This window comes from Mustela putorius, unplaced genomic scaffold (genome assembly GCF_011764305.1).
Source record: "Mustela putorius furo isolate JIRA1106 unplaced genomic scaffold, ASM1176430v1.1 tig00003899_pilon_pilon_pilon, whole genome shotgun sequence".
Lineage (NCBI taxonomy): Eukaryota > Metazoa > Chordata > Mammalia > Carnivora > Mustelidae > Mustela > Mustela putorius.
The window spans coordinates 15,111,054-15,134,524 of NW_025422048.1; the positions used below are offsets into that span (position 1 = coordinate 15,111,054).

The 23,471-nt window shown below is 41.7% G+C and overlaps 1 protein-coding gene across 1 annotated transcript in view; it reads right to left on the minus strand.

Annotated features, from left to right (window-relative positions):
* The window catches only part of ADGRG4 (adhesion G protein-coupled receptor G4), a 102,362-nt gene that overhangs the window by 30,710 nt on the left and 48,181 nt on the right, over positions 1 to 23,471 (minus strand). Inside the window, 5 exon segments of the mRNA XM_004773685.2 lie at positions 100 to 234; positions 10,477 to 10,639; positions 11,612 to 11,828; positions 20,371 to 20,489; positions 21,948 to 22,080. Of these exon segments, the coding sequence (XP_004773742.1) occupies positions 100 to 234; positions 10,477 to 10,639; positions 11,612 to 11,828; positions 20,371 to 20,489; positions 21,948 to 22,080 (767 nt within the window).

Genomic DNA, 23,471 nt, shown 5'->3' on the forward strand with positions numbered 1-23,471 from the left:
TTCTAAAATAAACAGAACATCATGAAAATAGCAAGAGCTCATAATTACAATGAGTCACCATACGTCAGCTCATGACAGTTTCCAGAGGCAAGAACTTACCTTAAAGAGTGAAGTTTGGCCAAAAAAATTAAACAGGATGGTCTGTAAGTTGCTAACAGGAATTCTCTCCCTCAGTGATTTAGGCAAATATATGGAAGCCAAAATCCTTCCCAGAGGGACCTCACCCAGGTAAATCTGCCAAAACAAGGCGGGAAGTGGAAGCGGAAATCATCACCCATGAGCCCGAACCACCCCCTCCTCCCACCCCAACCCCAGCTCCAACCTCCAGAGCATCACGCTGTAGGGCTGAAGGGTGGGAGCTAGTTGCATAAGCTATGCAACACCTTTTTTTCTGAAAGATTTTATTTATTTTTTGACAGAAAGGGAGACAGAGAGAGAGGAGACATGAGCAGGGGGAGTGGGAGAGGGAGAAGCAGGCTCCCCGCTGAACAGGGGGCCCGATTCGGGGCTCCATCTCAGGACTCTGACATCATGACCTGAGCTGAAGGCAAATGCTTAACGACTGAGCCACCCAAGTACCCTGTATGCAACACATTTTATGTACACACACACACACACACTCTCTCACACACACACACACACACACACACACACACACACCCATTTTTCTTCCCAAACTTATCTCTGGTCTACTTGCACCTGGGTATGTATAGAGGTAGAAAGGGGAATGACAAATCAGGGGATTTGCCCTAATTCTCAGAAATAAAAGCCAGTCTTTGAAAGTAGGCCCCCTTCACCCATACAGTTCTGAGAGGGAAAAAAATGAAACAAAAAACCGATACAATAGACATTACTGATACATTAGGCATTGCCCCGTATTTTATTGGGCAATGCTTTTGTTGAAAAGACAGGGAAGTAAAGCAGTAAGGCCTTAGGAATTCCGCTAGAGACTCGATAGTAGGAAAATTCACTGATTTGATCGGTAATAGTATTTTATAAGTATTAGAGCATTTTTGAGAGTGAAAGGGGGCTTTACCACTAAACTGGGGACCACAGTTGTAAACCTGGACTCTACCAGGCAAGACAGGGTATATGGGCACCTTGTGTTCACTCATGTATTAGCTCTGAATTGTATGTTGTATGATATCAGGAAATGGTGGCTCAGAGAGGTTAAGAGATTTGCCTAGGGTCACACAGCTGGGATATAGTTGAACAAAGACATGTGTAATTTGGACCTCCATTTCCCCCATTATACATGTGGTCTATCAAGGAACTATTACCTAGCCAGCTGTGGAAGTGGGGGAGATAAGAGTTTACAATATTTTAAAAAATTATTTGTGAACCCTAGAGCAATATGACTCTTCTGCCAGCACAAATAAACTCCACTAAGGCAATGAAGGACCGTGGAGAGGTCCTGATTGTCTTTAAGATTTTAGTTATTTATCCAACAGAGAAAGCCACAGTGCGAGAGGGAACTCAAGCAGGGGGAGTGGGAGAGGGAGAAGCAGGCTTCTGGCCGAGCAGGGAGCCTGATGCGGGCTCAATCCCAGGACCGTGGGATCATGACCTGAGCCAAAGGCATACGCTTAACCCATTGAGCCCCCCAGGCAGCCTGGAGAAGTTCTGATTTAGCTTCAATATGAAAGCAGTTTGGTACCAAGAATGTGATTGGGGATGGTTGACTTGCTTCTCCCCCAAAGTCTATAACAGAAAACCCCATATGTAACCAAAATACAATGGGAAGTCAACATCTGCCTCTGGCAAGACTAAGTAGCTCTGAATGGACTTGACCCTCCTGTGCGCGACAACAATACGAAATAACCACAACTCGAAAGCACTGGGAAATGAACAAAAGCAGGCTGATTCCGGACCAGAGCAGAGATTTGGAAAAAGGTAACATTACAAGGAGAGTTATCTATTTTTACAGCTTTTAACCTGATGGCAAGGTGAAACTAATGTTGTAAAGAACACTCAAAATTCTGATAGAAAACCTGCAGTCTTAGTGACATGAAGAACCATAAAACAAAGGTCAGGGTAACCACAACCTGTCACTGGAAACTCTGCACGTCAGGGGAGGACCATGGAATTATGGGAAAGAGGAAGCTAGACAGGAGGAGCCAAAACTCTTTTTTTTTTTTTTTAAGATTTATTTGTTTAAGAGAGAGAGTGTACCCAGGTACACCTAGCACAGTGTGAAGGGGCAGAGGGAGATGAAGACAAGCAGACCTGGCAGGGAGCCCATGCTGGGCTGGATCCCAGGACCCAGGCATCATGACCTGAGCTGAAGTTAGACACTTAACCTACTGAGCTACCCAGGCACCCTACCAGGAGGAGAGATAATTATGAGTATAGTTTCTGCCTGGCCTCCGAACCATTAATGTACAAGACAGACACAGACTCCAACTAAGGATAAAGAAACTTTACTGATTTAGGCTGCCATCCAAGAGATGGAATCTGCAGTTCAGTTCCAACAGAGTCATTTGCCTGGTATAACAAAAGGCAATAGTCTTCCAAAGAATATAGTGGAATCTGGAATTTCTGCAACATAACATTCACAATATCCAGGACATAATTCAAACTCACCCCCTGTGTGAAGGAAGCATGAATATGACTCATTTTGAAGTGAAAAGACAATCAGTGGAGATCAACCTGCAGATGACCACAATGTTGGAGTCAATAAACAAGGATTTTTAAGCACCTGGTGTAATTATGCTCAGGTATTTAAAAGAAAATATGCTTGCAGTTAAAACAAAAAGAAGAAATACCAGCGGAGAAGCAAGCAGAAAAAGGACAAAAATGGAAATTCTAGAACAAAAAATACAGTATCAAAAATGTTTAAATTGCTTTGGATGGGTCCAAGAGTAACATGAAGATAACAGATGTCAGTGAACTTGGAGAGAAATCAGTAGAAATTACAGTCTCAGAAAAATAAATAGTAAAGGGCACCTGGATGGCTCAGTGGGTTAAAGCCTCTGCCTTCAGCTCAGGTCATGATCCCAGGGTCCTGGGATCAAGCCCCGCATCGGGCTCTCTGCTCAGCGGGGAGCCTGCTTCCTCCTCCCTCTCTGCCTGCTTCTCTGCCTACTTGTGATCTCCGTCTGTCAAATAAATAAATAAAATCTTTAAAAAATTGTAAAATGATTAAAAACATGAACACAGCTCCAGGGACTTGTGGGGGCAACATCCCAAAATTTTATATACATGTAACTGGGGTCCCAAAAGGAGAGGAGAGAAAGAATGGTGAAGAAGCAATATTTAAAGAAATAAAGATGGAGGGGAGGGGCTCCTGGGTGGCTCAGTGGGTTAAAGCCTCTACCTTCGGCTCAGGTCATGATCTTGGGGTCCTGGAATCGAGCCCCACATCGGGCTCTCTGCTCAGCAGGGAGCCTGCTTCCCCCTCTCTCTCTGCCTGCCTCTCTGCCTAGTTGTGATCTCTGTCAAATAAACAAATAAAAAATCTTAAAAAAAAAGAAATAAAGATGGAAAATTCCCCCAATTTGATAAAAGACATCAATTTACAGGTTCAGAAATCTCAGCAAACCTCAAGCAGGAGAAATGCAGAGAAAATACACCTACACACATAATGCTAAACTGCAAAGAAACAATGAAAACACTAAGAACAATCAGAGAGGGGGAGCCTGGGTGGCTCAGTCATTTAAGCATCCAGCTCTTGATTTCAGCACAGGTCATGATCTCAGAGTCGTGGGATCCAGCCCCACATCGCCTTGGCCTCCACACTCAGAGGGGAATCTGTATCTCCCTCCCCCTCTGCCCCTTCCCCTGCTTGTGTTCTTTAAAATAAACATAAATATTATAAAAAGGAGAATAAAGGCAAAATAAAGACATTCTCAGATAAATGAAAATTAAGAAAATTCACCATCAGACCTGTACTATGAGAAATTCTTAGTAAATTTCTTCAAGTTGAAGGGAAATATTACTAGATGGAACTCTTTTAGGGAACAAGGAAGAATATTGAAAATTATAAGTATCTACATAAATATAGGAGACTATTTTTTCTTTCAATTTCACAAGACTCTTAAAATAATGATGATAACATTGTCTTGTGGGGGTTCTGATTTTAGATGTAATATATATGACAACTATAACATAAGATCCAGAGGGTGTAAATGGATGTGTATGGTCAAAGTTTGTGTGTTTTACATGAATTGGTACAATGTTGCCTTGAAGCAGACTACAAAAATAAAAGGATGCATATTATAATCTCTAGAGCAACCATCAAGAAAACAATGCAAATAGTGTAGCTAAGGAGTTAGTAAAAAATTGAAGTTCAATTGTAATAAATATTAAAATAAATGAAAACGCATCAGGAAAAGAGGAACAAAAACCAGAAGGGACAGGTAGAAAATAAAATAAAACGTTACTCCTAAATCCAACCAGATCAAAAAATACATTAAATGTTAAAAGAATTATGCACTCTAATTCAAAGGCAGATATTTTCAGGATGGATAAAAAAGTGAAACACAAACTGTATGCTCTCTACAAGAAGTGTACTTTAAATACAAAGAAATAGAAAGTAAGTGGGTGCAAAAAATATATATACATATATATCAGATAAAATGGACTTCAAGACAAAGCATATTACCGAAAATAAAGAGAACTATTTCATAATGATAAATAAGTTAGTATTAGAGTTATTATGAGGAAGACATAACAACATACATGTATAGAAACCTTATAGCAGAGCCCCCAAATAAAGCAAAATTTGATACAGCTAAAGGGAGAAATAGACAATTTCACAATCAACGTCAGAGATTTTAACACCTCTCTAAACTAGGAAACAACTAAGAAAAAAAATCAGCGAAGACTTAGATGATCTGAGTAACATTATCGACCCCTTTGAGATCTAATCGATATTTGTAGGACAACATATCCAATAACGGTAGAATACCAAGTGTTTCAAGTGTATGAAACATCAAAATAGATCACACACTGGGTCATAAAACAGGTCTCAACAGATTTAAATGGATTGAAATTATTCTGAGTGCATTCTGTGATCCATGTGAAATAAACAAGAAATCAACAACGATAAGTCTTGGATGTTCCTCAAATGTTTGAGACTGAAAGAACATAGTTCTGAATAATCCACAGAACAAAGAAGAAAGTAGGAAATATTCTGAACTGACTGCTCATGAAAATACAGCATATCAGGGTGCTGGGTGGCTCAGTCTGTTGATGGACCAATTCTTGGTTTTGGCTCAGGTCATGATCTTGGGTGGTGGGATCAAGCCTGAGCTGGGCTCCACTCAGAGCCTGCTTGAGGGATTCTCTCTCTCCCTTTCTCTCTGCCCCTCCCCTTGCTCATGTCCCCTCTCTCTTGCTGAAAGAAAGAAAGAAAGAAAGAAAAGTGAAAAGAAAATACAACATCAAAATTTGCAGATCACAGCTGAAATTGCTTTGCAAGATATTTATAGCTTTTTATGATTATATTGGAAAAGAAGAAACATCTAAAATCAATGGCCTATGGATCCACCTTAAGAAACTCGATAAAGGGGGTGCCTGGGTGGCTCTGATGGTTGAGCATCTGCCTTCATTCAGCTCAGGTCATAAACTGTGAGTCCTAGGATGGAGCCCCACATCAGGCTCCCTGCTCTGCAGGGAGTCTGCTTCTCCCTTTCCCTCTGCTCCTCCCCCTGCTTGCACTCCTTCCCTCCTTATGTCAAATAAATAAACAGAATCTTAAGAAAAGAAAGTAGATAAGGAAGAGCAAAATAAACACAAAGTAAGTACACAGAGGGAAATAATAAAGCTAAAGCAGATGGTAACAAAAATAGACAAGTGATAAAGAACATTAATGAAGTTGGTTCTTAAAAAGGATCCACAAAATTGAAAAATCTCTAGTTACACTGATTGAGAGGGAATGAAAAGAAGAAGTTAACATTATCAAGAATTTTGGACGCCTGGGTGGCTCAGACGGTTAAGCGTCAGCCTTTGGCTCAATTCATGATCCCAGGGTCCTGGGATTGAGTCCCGCATTGGCTTCCCTGCAGAGCGGGGAGCCTGCTTCCCCCTCTGCCTGCCGCTTTCCCTGCTTGCATGCTCTCACTCTCTCTCTCTCTCTGACAAATAAATAAAATCTAAAAAAAAATTATCAAGAATTAAAGAGAGATTGATAAATTAGTCAGCAGGACAAACCCTACCCAAGGCTTGTTTTCATATGCCTCAAGCTAAGAATAGCTTTAATATTTCTTTTTTTTTTTTTAAATGTGACAGGGGCACCTGGGTGGCTCAGTGGGTTAAGCCTCTAGCTTCGGCTCAGGTCATGATCTCAGGGTCCCAGGATCGAGCCCAGCATCAAGCCCCGCATTGGGCTCTCAGGGAGCCTGCTTCCCCCTACTCTCTGCCTGCCTCTCTGTCGACTTGTGATCTCTCCCTCTGTCAAATAAATAAATCTTTAAGAAAAATGAAGAATGTGACAATGGGGGACGACTGGGTGGCTCAGTGGGTTAAGCCCCTGCCTTCAGCTCAGGTCATGATCCTGGAGAGCTGGGATCGAGTCCTGCATCGGGCTCTCTGCTCAGCAGGGAACCTGCTTCCTCCTCTCTCTCTGCCTGCCTCTCTGCCTACTTGTGATCTCCGTTTGTCAAATGAATAAATAAAATCTTAAAAAAAAAGAATGTGACGATGGAAGGAAGGAAAGGAGGGAGGAAGAGAGAAAGAGAAGAAGGAAGAAAAAGAGAAACAATAAAAATGTTCGTCAGACAGAAACTACCTGGGACTTATAAAGCCTAAAATATTTATTACCTTTTACAGAAAAAGTTTGCTGACCACCCCTACAAATCATACAGACATTAAGAAATCATTAGGAAATACTATGAACAGCCGTTGTCAACAAGCTTGATAAGTTAGATGAAATAAATTCTCAAAAAAATATAAATAATCAAAACAGACACAAGATGAATCAGAACATTGAATGACTCTTTATCCATTAAATTAATTGAGTTTGCTATCAAAATACTTTCCACAGAGAAATTCTAGACCCAGAGAGTTTCCTAGTGAAACTATCAAGCCTTTGATGAAGGAATAACACCAAAGTTACAGAAACTTTTTCCAAAAGTAGAACAGGGACCATTTCCCAACTCACTTTTATGAAATTGGCATGACCCTAACCTAAAGCCTGATTTAAAAATAAAATCAGAAAAAAATTCTAGATCAACATCCTTCATGAGTATTACTGTAAAAATACTTGAAATACAAGCAAGTTGAAAATAGCAGTATATAAACGTGATAATACATCATTACCAGTAAGTTTTCTTCCAGAACTGCAAGATTGGTTTAACATCCTAAAATCAGTGTAATTCACTGGATTAGAAGGATAAAAGAGAGAAGCCCAACGATTGCTTCAAGAGATACAGGAAAAAAAATTTTTTTCCCACAAAATTCGGCAACCAATCACACTAAAATCTCTCAGCAAACTAGAAAGAGAAGGTAGTATCCTCAATCAAATAAGGGGGATCTAAAAACAAAACAACAATTAAAAAACATGGCTAACATCACAGTAATTGTAAAATAGTGAATACTTTTTTCTGATATCAAGAACAAGACAAAGATGTCAATTTAACTACTTCAATTCAGCATTTTATTGGAGGCACTAATAGCAGAAATGAATAAAAATCAATAAGAAAGACATTAAACTGGGGCGCCTGGGTGGCTCAGTGGGTTAAGCCTCTGCCTTCGGCTCAGGTCATGATCCCAGGGTCCTGGGATCGAGCCCCGCATCGGGCTCTCTGCTCAGCGGGAAGCCTGCTTCCTCCTCTCTCTCTCTGCCTGCCTCTCTGCCTACTTGTGATCTCTCTGTGTCAAATAAATAAATAAAATCTTTAAAAAAAAAAAAGAAAGACATTAAACTGTCTCTATTGCCAGATGACATTACAACTAACAGGTGAGATTAGCGAATTCATAGGATTCAATAGATGATGATACACAGATAGACAGACAGACATAGACATAGATCTAGACATAGACTATCAACTTTATTTTTTTATTTAACAAAAGACATGTTATTCTGCTCCACTTAAAACTTTAAAACATGCTGATACTATTCTTCTAAAAAATATTTATGTATTTATTTATCTGACAGAGAGAGGTCATGCGTAGGCAGAGAGGCAGGTGGGAGGAGGGGGAAGCAGGCTCCCTGTTGAGCAGAGAGCCCTTTGCAAGGCTCGAGCCCAGGACCCTGAGATCATGACCTGAGCTGAAGGCAGAGGCTTTAACCCACTGAGCCACCCAGGCGCCCCCATACTGATACTATTCTGCTTAAAACTACAAAACAAAGGGGCGCATGCATGGCTCTGTCAGTTAAGTGTCCAACTCTTGATCTCAGCTGAGGTCTCGATCTCACCATGATGAATTCCAGCCTCACGTTGGGCTCCACACTGGGTGTAAATAAATAAATTTATTCCTAAATATTTTGTGTTTTCTGATGCTGTTGCAAATGGAATTTTTTTAATATAATTTTTTAATTATTTGCTGGAAGTATATAAAAATAAAGTTGATGGTCTAGGTCTCTCTCATCTAGGAGTAAGTATGCTTGTGATGAGCAGAGGGTGATGTATGGAAGTGTTGAATCATTACATTGTACACCTGAAACTAATATAACACTGTATGTTAACTAACTGGAATGAAAATAAAAACTTCAAATAATAAATAAATAAATAAGGTACAAAACATTGCTAAGGGACATTAAAATCAACCTGAGTATATGTTCCTGGATGAGAAGACTTAATAATGCTGAGAAATCAGTTCTCCCAAAATTAATCAATCTCAATCACTCTCAACACACTTCTTTTTGTACAAATTGATAAAGATGTTTGAAAATTCCTATGGACACGGGAAAGGTCTAAAATAACCAAAGCTATCTTGAAAAAGAACAAAGTTGAAGGACTCCCACTACCTGACTTCAAGGCTGTAGGAATCAACTGGGTGCCTGGGTGGCTCAGTTGGTTAAACATCTGCCTTCAGCTCAGGTCATGATCCCAGGGTCCTGAGATGGAGCCCCACGTTGGGCTCTCTGCTCAGTGGGAAGCCTGCTTCCCCCTCTCCCACTCCCCCTGCTTGTGTTCCCTCTTTTGCTATGTCTCTCTCTGTCAAATAAATAAATAAAATATTTTTTAAAAATGAAAAATAAAACTAATGTAGCATTGTGTGACAACTATACTTGTATTTAATTCATTTTTTTGAAGATTTCATTTATTATTTGTCAGAGAGCGAGACAGCACAAGCAGGGGGAGTGGCAAAGGGAGAGGGAGAAGCAGGCTCCCTGCTAAGTAAGGAGCCTGATGTGGGAGGCAGTCCCAGGACCCTGAGATCATGACCTGAGCTGAAGGTAGACGCTTAACTGACTGAGCTACCCAGGGGCCCTACACTTCAATTAAAAAAAAAAAATGAAAAATCACTCCATGATCCACTTTATAGAACAGCATGATAGGTTCTTACAAACTTAAACTTACATCTTATGAGCCAGCAATCCCTTTCCTGAGTATTCATTCATGATATATGAAGACATATGTCTACACAGAGACTGTTACATCAATGTTCAGTATTTATCATTCATAATAGCCCAAAACTGGAAACAATCTGCTGTTCATGAACAGCAGACTAGATACACGATCTTTGGTATATTCGTACAATGGAATATTATTCAGCAATAAAAAAAGAATAAACTACAGAAACAGAAGAATGTACATATTTTACAATTCCACTTATATCAAGTTCTAGAACAGGCAAAACTCTGGTGGCAGGATACCAGAACAGTGATTGCTAGGGGAGGTGGTAGCTGTGGGGATTGACTAGGAAGGGGCAGGAGGGGGATTTTAGGGGTGACAGTAACATTCTGTATCTTGATAGGGGTTTTAGTTACACAGACATATGCAACTGTTGGAATTCAGAAAACAGATCCTTAAAATTTGTGCATTTCCCCATATGTAAATTTTATAATTTTTTTAAACTATAAATTTTTTTTAAAAATGGTACCGTTCCCAATTGTTTTCTGCAGGGGTTGATGGCCTGTGGCCTGCCGAAGGCTGAGGTATTGTGGTGTGATGGAAAGGGCCCAGACTTTAAAGCCAGACAAACATAACTTCGAATCCTGACTCTGCCATTAGGCTGTCTGTCCTAGAGCAAGTTACTTAACTACTCTGTTTCCTTATCCACTCAGGTAGTAGCTCAGTGTCCTGACATGTAATAAGCACTCTAGAAGTGGTAGCTAACAATGAAGTAACATGTGAGATGATTTCGGGCCACAGGGGCCAAAGATGGTGTTGCTGAACACCTCACGGACACCATTCTGACCAAGCTGTTAGGCTTCTGAAGTTTCTATATGAATCTTCTCTGGGATATTTGTAGTTTCATAAGGTCCCCTAAAGACTAAAACCTTTAAAAAGTATCCCCTCTCTCTCCCAAGGAGTCAGTGAATGAAGACGTGTCTGATTGGTTCTTAGTTCCTGGAGGTAGACTTACCTCGGGGTCTGTACCTTCTTCATAGGAGCGAATGGCGAATGCCATGCCTTCAAACATGTGGTCCACCCGCAGGATGGCCAATGCCAACCTGGCCACCGTCAGATTTGCTGTCCTCCCAGAAAACTCCATCTTGTGACCCACACGCTCGATTATCCTCAGAATTCTGCAAGGAACCGCAGGGAGAGAAGAGCATCCCTATCGCTGTAATAATATAAGACCCATACTCCTTGCGACATGTCCTCAATGTCAGATTTTTCCTTCCATTTTAATCACTGTCTTTATACTGTGGAAGGGACTATCAAATCAGAGCACTGGCTTTGGAGTCAACAGGCTGCGGTTTAAAGCTTAGCTCCTCTAATTTCTAACTGTGTGGGCAAATACGGTAATGTGGTTGAGCTTCTGTTTACTTACCTGCAACCCAGAGGGAAGCCTAGCACTCCTCTCGCAAGTGGTTCTCGAGATTAAATGACGTTGTTGTATGTAAAGCCAGATGCTGCATGGCGTCATAGGCCAAGAAATTTGGATCTATTCCATGTGTAACAGAAAGCCACTGAGGGGTTTTAAAGCAAGAGAATGACATGAGCTGATATGTGCGTGAAAAGATGTGGGAGGAGCCCAGTTAGGAGGTTACTGTAGAAGGTCAGTGGAGAGATAGGAGGCTGGGACATAGGTGACAGTGGGTTTGGGGATGGACGGAAGTAGATGGGTTTGAGGAGTATTTCAGGGATTAAAAACCGCATGTCCAGTGCCTCCTGCAAGACTTGGTTACTGACTGGCTGTGAAGTAGAGGGAGGTAGCTAGTATTATTCCCAAGCTTTTTGCTTCAGCAATGGGTGGGTGCATTTCATAGAACGTGGGGGAGCACCAGGGCTGGGAAAATAGAGTGGAGGTTCGGTTTGGGGCAACTATTTACTTGAAACTCTGCAACAATTCATTCGAATTTTGAATACGAATCTTGCAAAGCATCCCTCCGCAATGGGGACTTGTATGCGATGACCCCACTGCGTCATACTAATGCAGCTTTCCATGCATAGCTACCTGACCTTGACAATCTGGTGGCTGTAGGCAAAGGAATGAATAACAAATATTATAGATTTTACGAAATAACATATTTTATCAAAGCATTAGTACTTACTCGTTTCTCACTTCATGCAGATCAGATGCTGAATTGTTTTGTTTTTCCAAAACAGCATTGATTATTTGTAATATAATCTGGGTTAGATTCATACTTATCTCATCACATTGTGAAATATCAGATACTTTAGAAACAATAATCTTTGTTTCTTCTTCATCCAGAGGGGGGGATTCATTTATTAAATTTAAAACGTGCTCTGCGACATCATCTGCATTCTCTGGGGAAAGAAAATTGAAATAGAAAACCCGCATTATTTCCTTTGGGACCATGCTGGTCTGCTTCCTTCCCTTTCAAAAGTAAAGGCAGTCGGGGCGCCTGGGTGGCTCAGTGGGTTAAGCCTCTGCCTTTGGCCCAGGTCATGATCCCAGGGTTCTAGGATAAAGCCCCGAACTGGGCTCTCTGCTCAGCAGGGAGCCTGCTTCCTCCTCTCTCTCTGCCTGCCTCTCTGCCTACTTGTGGTCTCTGTCTGTCAAATAAATAAATAAAATCTTTAAAAAAAAAAAAGTTAAGGCAGTCAAATGCAAATATCTACACAGGCGGCAAAATTTACAGTAAAAAAAAAAAAATGCTGGACCTCAATTTCTACAATAGGCAGAGTCCCAGAAAATAGCACACAAGTCAAGTTTTTATTCATTAAATCCTTTTTAAAATACACCAGGGAAACCTTTTTGTCATTGAAGATTATCTTGCAATTAGATTCTAATTAAGTTAAGACTTTTGAGTATTGGATTGAGTTAAGTAGATCCCACCTGTACAAAAATATCTGCAAACACTCAGTCTGTGTTTTCCTAATCAAGGGTGGTAGTGATATTTTTCTGTCAAGAACCAGCAATCACAGAAAAAAAAAAGCAACTATGGACCATGTATAATAAGAAGCAATTTCATTTAGATTTTTTTTTAAGAGAAGAGGAACAATAGATATTAACTCGCCCACTTTTTTCTTCACTTTTTATTATGGAAATTTTCAAACATGCACAAAAGTAGAAAGACTAGTATAATGAATCCCCATATACCTCATGAATCACCGAGCTTCAACAAGTGTCAATGAAGAGCTAATCTTATTTTACTGACACTCTCACCCACCTTCCTGCAACCCCAGATTATTTTATTTTATTTTAAAGATTTTATTTACTTATTTAACAGACAGAGATCACAAGTAGGCAGAGAGGCAGGCAGAGAGAGAGAGAGAGGAGGGAGCAGGCTCCCCATTGAGCGGAGAGCCCAAGGTGGGGCTTGATCCCAGGACCCTGGGATCATGACCTGAGCCAAAGGCAGACACTTAACCCACTGAGCCACCCAGGCGCCCCACTCCAGATTATTTTAAAGCAAATCCCAGACATATCATTTCATCCATAAATCCTTCAGTATGCATCTCTACAATGAAAGACCCCCGTTTGTCGTCACCACAGTGCCAGTATTTGTTAAAACAAATCCAACACAAATTAGATTTTAGTTCGATATAACCCACAGAAAGCTAAGCTCCTTGGGGTGCCCTCCCAGCTTAAAGCCCTCATATTTAAGTCCAGTAACTAAAATATAATGGAAAAAAATATCGAGAAATACAATCTGTTGAGGAAAAAGTCCAGAGAGAGAGATTATATTCATAACTTAACCTGGTTTACATGACAAATAACCAAGTCTGTTTGGAAAAACAAAAGAAATTACCATAAACATCACCTGCCCCTCCAATCCCCCTCTCTTTCTCTCTCTCTCTCTCTCTGCAAACAATTCCCTGTCCTTGTCTACGTAAATTAAGCAATCTTAACTGAGATTCTCTCAATTTTCCCACCCCTTCAACTATTACTTCAATCTGCCCAACAATGGCCTAGGAACTGAGGTGGAAGAAAGGGGGAGGTTGAACAAGGTTGTAATTACTTCTAAATTAATATTTTGTCCTTGGTACATCTGTCTTCTGGTCAGTTAAAGAAACTGAGAGAACAATAAGACAGGGGACAGAAGAAAAATATAGTGCTCTCATTCACAAGTCTTTCTATTGCTTTATTAAATTTTCAGGCTTTGCTGTAAATGGGATAGCCAGAGCTGCTGACCTGGAGTCATTCTTTGGGCCTTGGTGGTGTGACTTTACTTCCTGCAGTCCCTGCTGTCACAGGAGGAAAGTAAACAACAGGTGAATGGGAGAATAACTATAATGTGGAAAGTAATTGTAGACTTTCCAGCTAGAGTTATACGGTTTTTAAGTCAAACTCAGGACAAACTACACTCATTGTGTAAAAATTCTAAGTCCTCGAGGAAAAGCAATAAAAGGAATACCCCCTTATTCATTGTAAAATATATAAATCCCCCATTGCTTGAAATAATCTGCCAATAATTGCAGCCATCAAGACAATTATCATATCTGTTATTGACTGAGCAATTCCTATGGGTCAGTATGGGCATTGTCTACAGCTGCGTAACAAACCACCCTTAACGTAACGGCTTCGAACAAGAATTCATTATTATCCCTCATGGTTCTGTGTGTTGACCGGTTTTAGCTGAGTGGTTCTGATTATGGCCTCTCATGTAGTTGTGCTCAAATGGCAGCTGGAACTGGAGTCATCTGAAGACTAGACTGGTCTGGAAGTCCAAGGGCTCGCTCACATGGCTGGCAGTTTATACACAGGCAACAGTCAAGTTGGGGCTGTTGTGCTCTGGGGGTCAGTCATTTGAGGCTATTCCCAGCACATGGTCTCTCCCAGTAGTTTAGGCTCAGCGGTATGTTGGATCCAGCCTGGTGTCAACTTGTCAGAATGAACTGTTAAATTTTCGGGAATTTTGTGAGCTGGTTGTTAAACATAGCCATTATTGAAAATTAAATTATATCAACTCTTAATCAAATAAATAATATTAAAAACAATGGTGATACCCATGATACCCAAGACTGATCAATTCCTAATGATTTTGTTACATCTTAATAATGTATGCTTTGGTGATTATTTATAGCTATGGTATCTGTGTATCGCTTACCAACTCATGTCCATCTCTTAACAACTCCATGTTGTAGTTTGTATCCAGCCATCAGGGGAGAATTACACCAAGGAAATCAGCAAGTGTGACAAAATTACTTTTTTTTTTTTTTTTTGGCAGAGCTAGTAGTTTAAACATTTTCCAGGCTCCTTATAGCATGCTGTCTGGGTTCCGAGAGGAAGAATCCCCACTGAGAGCATACAGAGAACAGAAGCAAAAATTTCCCGTCCTCTTAAAAGTTCATCCCATGATAGGCACAGAGTCACTGCTGCTGAATTCTACTGGGCTAAGTAGCGACAAGGCAGCCCTGATTCAACTTCTAATTGACAAGGAGGGAATAAATGGATGGTGGGCATTTTGGAGACAAGATACCATTTAGACATACATTCTCCAATTTCATTGTCGTGATAGCCCTGTGTGATGGGTACTGACATTATTCCCTTTATACAGATTAAGGAATTGTGCCATAGACGTTCTAACCCAGCTTTTAATCCAGGCCTGTTTGAGTCCAAAGTTAGTGTTCTTTAATATCACTTTCTACTACACATCTGTGCCTTTGTCCCTTTGCTCCACTGTTTTGGGGTTGGAACCTCTGTGCTTTACAGGCCTTCTCCCTGACATCCTGGAAATTACATTGCTTTCTCTCTACCATCCATGATCCTGCCCAGGCTGTGGATGGACACACCCACGTGAAAAGTTCCAGTCAACTTCATTAGAGTGTGATGCATCTTCAGTGTTTTGGAGGTCACAAAGACAAGGCAAAGCAAAGAACCCACAGGCTTTTGAAATAAGGGTAATTTTTGAACCCTGCAATATTAAGGGGTTACATGAAGTGAGCATTTAACTGGAGGAACTGACAAGTTTTTCTCCAACCAAGATATCTAATGCTAGTCAGCAAGATTGAAGGCTAAAGAAAAATTGTCTCAACGTGAATGCATTTTCTTTCCCTTACACTGTGCTCATTTTTCATCAAGCTAACTTATAAGAAGCATTGCTCTGAAGCTAATAAATTTGATAATTTATTTTCAGTTATATCCATTACAGCCACTGTGCAGCTCTTCTCATCCTCCATGGATTTTTTTTAAACAAAGTGATTTCTGACAGTTAATTTTCTAAAAATCCTAACTCAGTGCAATGCTTCTCTTGTTGTTAAGGTTGTTTAACTTTTTCTCCTATGGAGAAAATTCTATTATCATGTCTAAGAAAAATGTGTCACTCAGAGGAGGGAGGTCAGCATGAAACACAGACCTCTGTAACTCGCTGTCCACTTGCTTCAAGCTACAACCCTCCCTAGTGTACTGACTTATGATTTTGGATCCAGAAACCATCAGACCTGTGCTTACTTTTCTAATTCTTCTAGATATTCCTTGGCAAGGATCTCAAATTTCCATCTTCTGCAAGGAAGACAAGTTTGAGGAGTTCACTGCCTCAAGGTAATTCCCTAGCTGTCCTGGAAGGCAATGGAATACCTGCACCTCAGTTTTCAACTAGTCATCATGGTGCGGGGAGATGGGGGGGGCATTCACATGGTAGAGTTACACATGACAAGGTGTGTAAAGGCTGAGAGTTGATGAGGGAAACTTAGGCACACTTTCAAAACACAATAAGTTAGGTAGGACTTTAAGAATAGACTGAAAGGAGGGGTTGGGGGAAAATTCACCAAGAGCAACCTCAATTACACTGGTCAAAGTTAGCAAAAACAACAATTCACAGTCCCTGGTGGTTGATGAGAGCTCTTCCAACCAATTGACAGGCAATTTAATCAACAAAATCTATGGAAACTTGGTCAATACAGTGGGAGGTCATGGCATTTGAGCTAGGGACTGGCCCCATCTCCCAGAGCTCTGCCTTATGGAAAAATTGCTCTACTGGGCTAGGTAGCTGAGTGGTAGTTACCATCTCCCCCAGTTCCCAGAGGTAGAAGAACTATCTGAGTGGATTTGAGAGCCAGTGGACCTTGGAAGTTCCCATATTTCTGGCTCGGGTCTGTGGAAGGTCCCTCCCGGGCAGTGGCAGCTCCTAAGTGCCAGTGGTAAGTGCCCCTTCCCCTCAAATTCACACACAGCCCCTGCTCCATAGGGAAGACTCTGGTGAAGCATCTTGTGAAGGACACATTCATCACTCTACCATCTCCCGAGCTCTTGCCCTATAGGACAGATATATTTTCATAGAGAAGGGTGAGGAAAAGCCTCAAAAACTGGCAATACTCTGTCCCAGTAAAGGGGATAGACTATAATGCGATCAAACTATGGAGCAATTTATGTCACAAGGTTTTGTCAAGAACAACAGAGCCGTCAACTAGCAATTCGGAGGCTAACAGCTGGGTGTGATACCAAGACAGGCACGCCATCCAGAAGCTCGGCAAGGAGATCAGAGAAAGAAACAGTGAGAACCTAGCTAGAACCACAGTCATCCTGATTGTCAGAGAGAATTAGTCCAAGCCCAAGCCTGCATCTCCTAAGGAGAAGCATCAGAAGATCTACACTGCAGGGACAATAGGCTTCACTGAACTAGTTTAACCAATGGTATCTTGGACAGAAATTTTTTTTGAAAAGGCAATTCCAAAATTCATTAGAAACACACACACACACACACACACACACACACAAACCAAATAGCCAAATCAATCTTGAGAAAGCAGAACAAAGAAATCACACTCCTTGATATCAAAATATAAAACAAAGCTACAGTAATCAAAACAGACCTATAAACCAATGGAACAGAATAGAGAGCCCAGAAACAAATCCATACATGCACCATTAACAGATCTTCAGTAAGAGCACAAAGAACACACAATGGGAAAAGCATAATCTCTTCCATAAATGGTGTTGCGAAAACTGAAAATTCAAATGCCAAAGAATGAAATTGGCCCTCCTGTTACACCATACACAAAAATCAACTCAAAATTATTCTAGACTTATATGCAAGACCTGAAACTCAAAAACCCCTAGAAGAGACCATAATGGAAAATCTTCATGACCTTGATCCTGACAACAATTTCATGGATATGACACCAAAGGCACAGGCAACAGAAACAAGAATAAACAAGCGGGACTACATCAAATAAAAAGTGTCTCACAACAAGGGAAATAATCAATCAACAGACTGAAAGGCGAACTTACTAAAAAATATTTGCAAACCATATGTTTGATAAGGAGTTCATCTCCAAAATATACAAAGAATTTCTGTAACTGATGGGGCACCTGCTGGCTTAGTCAGTAGAGCATAGGTCATGAGTTCAAGCCCCACATTGGGCATGGAGCCTACTTTAAAATAAAAGGATAAACCTGGAGAGCATTATGCTAAGTGAAATAAGCCAGACACAGAAAAACAAATACTGCATGATCTCACTTACCTGGGGAATCTAACATAATCCAACTCACAAAAGCACAGAGTGGAATGGTACTTGCCAAGGGCCAGGGGTAGGGGAAATGGAGAGTTGCTAATCAACAGGGATAAAGTTTCAGTTAAGCAAGATGAATAAGTTCTGGTGGTCAGCCATACCACATTGTATTTTTTAAAAAAGATTTTTTTAATTTATTCATTTATTTGAGAGAGAGAGAGAGAGAGAGAGCATGAGAAGGGAGAGATCAGAAGGAGAAACAGACTCCCCCGCTGAGCAGGGAGCCGGATGCGGGACTCAAACCTAGGACTCCAGGATCATGACCTGAGCCAAAGGCAGATGCTTAACAAACTGAGCCATCCAGGCACCCCAACATTGTACTTTATTTTTATTTTTTTCAACATTGTACTTTAAAAATATGTCAAGAGGATGGGCCTCATGTTAAATGTTCTTACTACAACAAAATAAAATTAAAAGAAGAAAGAAAGTAGATTAGAGGTTTCCAGGGGCTGTGGGAGGGGTTAATGAGAGTGCCTGCTAATGTGTATGGGGCTTCTCTTTGGAGAGATCAAAATCAAAATGTTCTGGAACTAGTTGACAGTTGCGCAATCTAGTGAATACACTAAAAACCTTGGAATTATACCCAGGAAGTGGGTAAAATGTTATGCTCTGTGAATATCTTCATAAGAAAATTTTTAAGCCACAATGAGATATCCATTTCTGCTCATCAAATCACCAAAGACCCAGAAGTCTGATAGCATGCTGCATTGATAAAAGTACTCCAAAAGAGGTGCTTTCTTACCTTCAAGTGGGAGTATGCACTGCTCCAAGCAAGCCTTGCAGAAAGCCTTTTGACACCATCAAAAGGACGACTGACCCAGAAATTCTACTTTTAGAAATTTATGCTTCAAGTATATCCTACTTATGCAAAATGACATATGTACAGTCTCCATTGCAGCAGTTTGGTAAAGATAAAATGTTATTAACAGCATAAATGCCCACCCACAGGAAGCAGGTTAAAGAAATAAATTGTGGCACATCCACGCAGTATAATATAATGTAGTGATAAAAAACATGAGAAAGCTCTTCGTATACTAAACTGATCATTTCTGTAATATACTGACAGAAGAAAAAAGCAAGGTGCAGAGTGGTATGGATAGCATACACTTTGTGTACTAGGAGGAAGAAAGAATATATGTGTATATGTATATGTATCTGTATGATATGTATGTGTGTGTGTGTGAATTTCCTAATAAAGACATGAAATATCTCTGTGGATATTTATTTGATGGCTGGGGTCAGCAGTGGGAAGATGTTTCACTGTATTTCCTTTTTGGTTTTGCAATATTGAACTACATAAAGAATTACCTATTAAAACTGTTTTTTAAAAATATTTTATTTAGGGGTGCCTAGATGGCTCAGTGGGTTAAGCCTCTGCCTTCAGCTCAGGTCATGATCCCAGGGTCCTGGAGTCGAGGCCAGCATCAGCCTCTCTGCTCAGCGGTGAGCCTGCTTCCCCCTCTCACTCTCTGCCTGCCTCTCTGCCTACTTGTGATCTCTGTCAAATAAATAAATAAAATCTTTTTAAAATTTATTTATTCATTTATTTATTTATTTGAGTGCGAGAGAGAGAGAGCAGGAAAGTGACGGAGGGAGAGGGAGGAACCTCCAGCAGACTCTGAGCTGAGCACAGAGCCAGAAGCGGGGCTGGATCCCACAACTCTGAGATCATGACGTGAGCCGAAACCAAGAGTTAGACACTTAGCTGACTGAGCCACGCAGGTGCCCCGAAATTGTTTTTTGTAAATATTTATTTATTTATTATTTGAAATAGAGAGTGTATGTGGGAGTGAGCAGGGGAAGGGGCAGAGGGAGAGGCAGAGAGAGAGTCTTAAGCAGACTCCCCCATGAGCACGGAGCTGAACTTGGGCTTGATCCCATGACTCTGAAATCATGACCTCAGCCAAAACCAAGAGTCAGACTTTTAACTGAGTCCCCCAGAGGTCCCCCTGTTAAAACTGTTTTAAGATGAAAAATAGTGGGGCACCTGGGTGGTGGCTCCGTTGTTAAGCATCTGCCTTCAGCTCAGGTCATGACCACAAGGTCCTGGGATCACGCTCTGGGTCGGGATCCCTGCTCAATGGGGAGCCTGCTTCTCCGTCTTCCTCTGCCCCTCAACCTGCTCATTCTCTCTCTTTAGAATAAATAAATAAAATCTTTTTTAAAAATTATAAAATAAAAGCACTAGAAAGCAAAAAACACTGACGGTCCCACCTTAGCATGCCCCACTCCCACCTCCACCAACATTAACTTCCTAGTTCCTGAAATTGGATCGTTGTAAGGTAAGATTTTCCTACATGAGTCTTGCCTGTACCCTTTCATCTCAGGTCAAGCAGACCAACTAAGCAAGGTTCCATTATGTCATTAATGTGTACAGAACAGTCTTACTTACCATCACTGATAGTAATGTTAGCAAGATCCACAATCTTATCAGGGAGTCCTTGAAGCAGTTTGCATTGTTTCAACTTTGGCTTTTCCCACTGAGATTTGCCAGTATGGATACTGATTGAGCTGAAAAAGAGAGGGGGGAGGGAGGGGCAAAAAGCTTTCTCATTGGAAGACGAGGCCAGAAAAGTCTCAGAGCAAACAAAGGAACACAATGTAGCCAGGGCATGCCTCCCTCTACCCACTCCCAGCCTCTGGGCTCAGATAGCAAAGGTGGGAGCCCCGTGGAAGAACACTTTGCACTTGGGAAACAAGGGAATGGGGGGTTCCAATGCAGGAGGTGTAAAAAGGCAAGAGAGTATGAGATGAAGTCTGGCAATGTTCTCAAGGAGGACATGTTGGCCCTTGGCCATGGCTGCTTACCCTCACTTTCCCTTCGAATCCCCATTTTAAGAGGAAATTCCTGATAGAATTTGGTCCCTAGCTCCGCACAGCATTTCCTGAAGGCAGTGAGCATAGCATCCTCTGTAGCTCATCGGCCTCCAACATCCACCCTCCCCTATGCCTCATCCAACTCAGTCGAGTGCATTTCATGATGAGCGAGCACATTTACTGAGCACCCCGGACGTGCCAGGACGACTGACACGAGATGCAGACAAATAGGGCGGGGTCCGGGAGAAAGGCCTCTCCCACCCCGAAACAGAGCAGATAACACGGGTGGAGAGCGAGACACAGGGAGGTACCCACTGGGGTCCACAAGAGCGAAAGGCCGTTTTTGGCTGGCATGCTTGGTAAACAGAAGGCCTGTGAGCCTTGAGCTCCGCATTTAAGGGTTTGGACTTCATACTTGAGGCAATGTGGAACCAGAGTGGGGGAAGGGAAGGGGACTGCTCTAAGAGCAGATGAGGGATGATAGCAAGGATCTGCACCAGGGTCATGCTGTAGGGATGGAAAGGTAAGGTTACATTCGAGCTCTGACTGTGATCACAAAACCAGCATGATTTGCTGACTGATTAGATGTATGAAGAGAGTAGGACCCAGTCCAAGATATTGCCTTCCAGCAGAGAGCTTTTAAGCCTCTGTCAAAACCTGCTGCCCTTCTGGTCTGCCTACTTAAGGTAATGGCATAAACCATTAACAGCAGAGAGTCAGAGAAGAGGGACTGATGATTTAAAGAAGGAAAATGATAAGGCAACAATAGAAGGGTGATTTAGTAAATTATTATGGCCCATCAACGAGGTAGCTTCTGAGGCAATTTTTCGAAATGGTCATTAAGAAGAAGAACATAAAACATGGAAAAATGTTTGATCAACTATTGAGTGAAAAGGTAAATCCCATTATTGAGATGAGGACAGTGATTACCACTACATAAAACTACATAAAACTTAAAGGCACACAGGAAACAGGGAGATGTAAAAAATACGCCAACCTAAAACCAGCGGTGGGGAGGGATTGTATTTTTCTCTTTTGTCTCCTTGAACATCTTTTCAGAATGCTCTCATGTTAACTGTGCATGCTGAAGTAGGTCCAAAGGGCGAGAGAAGGGCAGGGTAGAGGGGTAATAACAACTTGGCCAATACGTACCAGATTCTAGTAGCGCTGCCATGCCTGTTTTTTATGCATCTAATTTGGGCTGTCTCAGTAGGGTTGGTTAAGAGCCACTTATAGGTCCCTTTGTATTTAGAGACTGTTTCCTGGGCTTCGCACCTTCCTGGCTCTATGGAGAAAATGTATGCATAAGGCACTTAAAAGAGTCATGAGCATATCCATTATGACCTATCATTATTTCCCGACACGTAAACACTAGCCAATAAAAGAGGAAACTTTTTCTACCAGGCCATTTAAATCAGGCTTCACTGAAAGTACATGAAATACTGTCTTTTTTTTTTTTTTTTTTTTAGTAAGCCTCCTGGGAAAAACTCACACTTAGTCCGTTTCATTAAAACCACAAGCTGACAGGACTGTTTTTTTGGTCTCAGTTTTTAAAAATGTTACATCTGCCTTGATAAAAGGTCAAGCCACACACACAAAAGTTTAGATGTCCTCACCTGCCAGCTGCCCTCCTTCTGAGACTCCCCCATGGTCAATGACAGGAAACCAAAGGCTGACTTCTCCTTCTGGATGGTTCCTCCCTTCCTAATGGACTCTGGGGTGGGTTTGGTTTTAGTAAACTCAAAGCATCTGCCATCGCCAGTATTAGACACAGGAGCTCTGCTCTGTTGGTGGTGCCAAAGGCAAGGTTTTGTTGCCAAGTGTGGTCACATTAATGGAGAAGTGACCTGGGCTAAGTGTGTATGATAAGTTCCCAGGTTCTACTGACCACCCACTGGGTCCGTGACCCTGATTCCGGAAATCTTTCCTTCATGTGTTGATACAGTGGCCGGGAGGAGTGGAGAGCCAGGAGAATCCCAGCTTCCTCTGAAGGCAGCCATCATCAGTGCCATTTGCACGGAGGGCTCTCCCTGTGGCTTCTGTACTTCTCTGCCTCCCATCTCACTGTTGCTAGCAATCACAGCCTGCCCTCTGCTACCTGATCACTTTGTTGCCAAGGACCGTGTGTTCTAATTGCCTCTGCATGTCATCTGGCTTAGCCCGTTGTTTTTACCGTAGTCCACTGGCAGCCACGGCAAGGGGATGGAGTAATCCAATAGCCTTTCTCTTTACCATTAAAGGAAAGAGATGCCCGTTAGAAAAATTCTGGACTGTACCCAGATCATTTTCTCAGTTGACTGGCCTGGCTGTATCAATCCATAAATCAGTAAGCCTCTATTGGGCAATTATTGTGTGGAATGAGGAACTCCCCAGGCCTCTGGGTATTTATGCAAGAGGGACAGTCCCCCCACTCCGCTGATGTCCTGGCCACTGCTGATACCCAGAGTGGACCGATGGTCTCCAGGAACCCCTCTGTGTTTTTCATAAGCTCTAACAGGTGGAAAGGGCAAGTGAGCACTGAGGATGTGGAAAGGAACATGAAGACACCTCCTCTCCCTCCAGATCTCAGGATGTCTTACTGCGCATGCGTTATGAGCTCTCTAAAAAAGGGGAGTGAATGGGGCGCCTGGGTGGCTCAGTCGTTAAGCCTCTGCCTTCGGCTCAGGTCAGGATCTG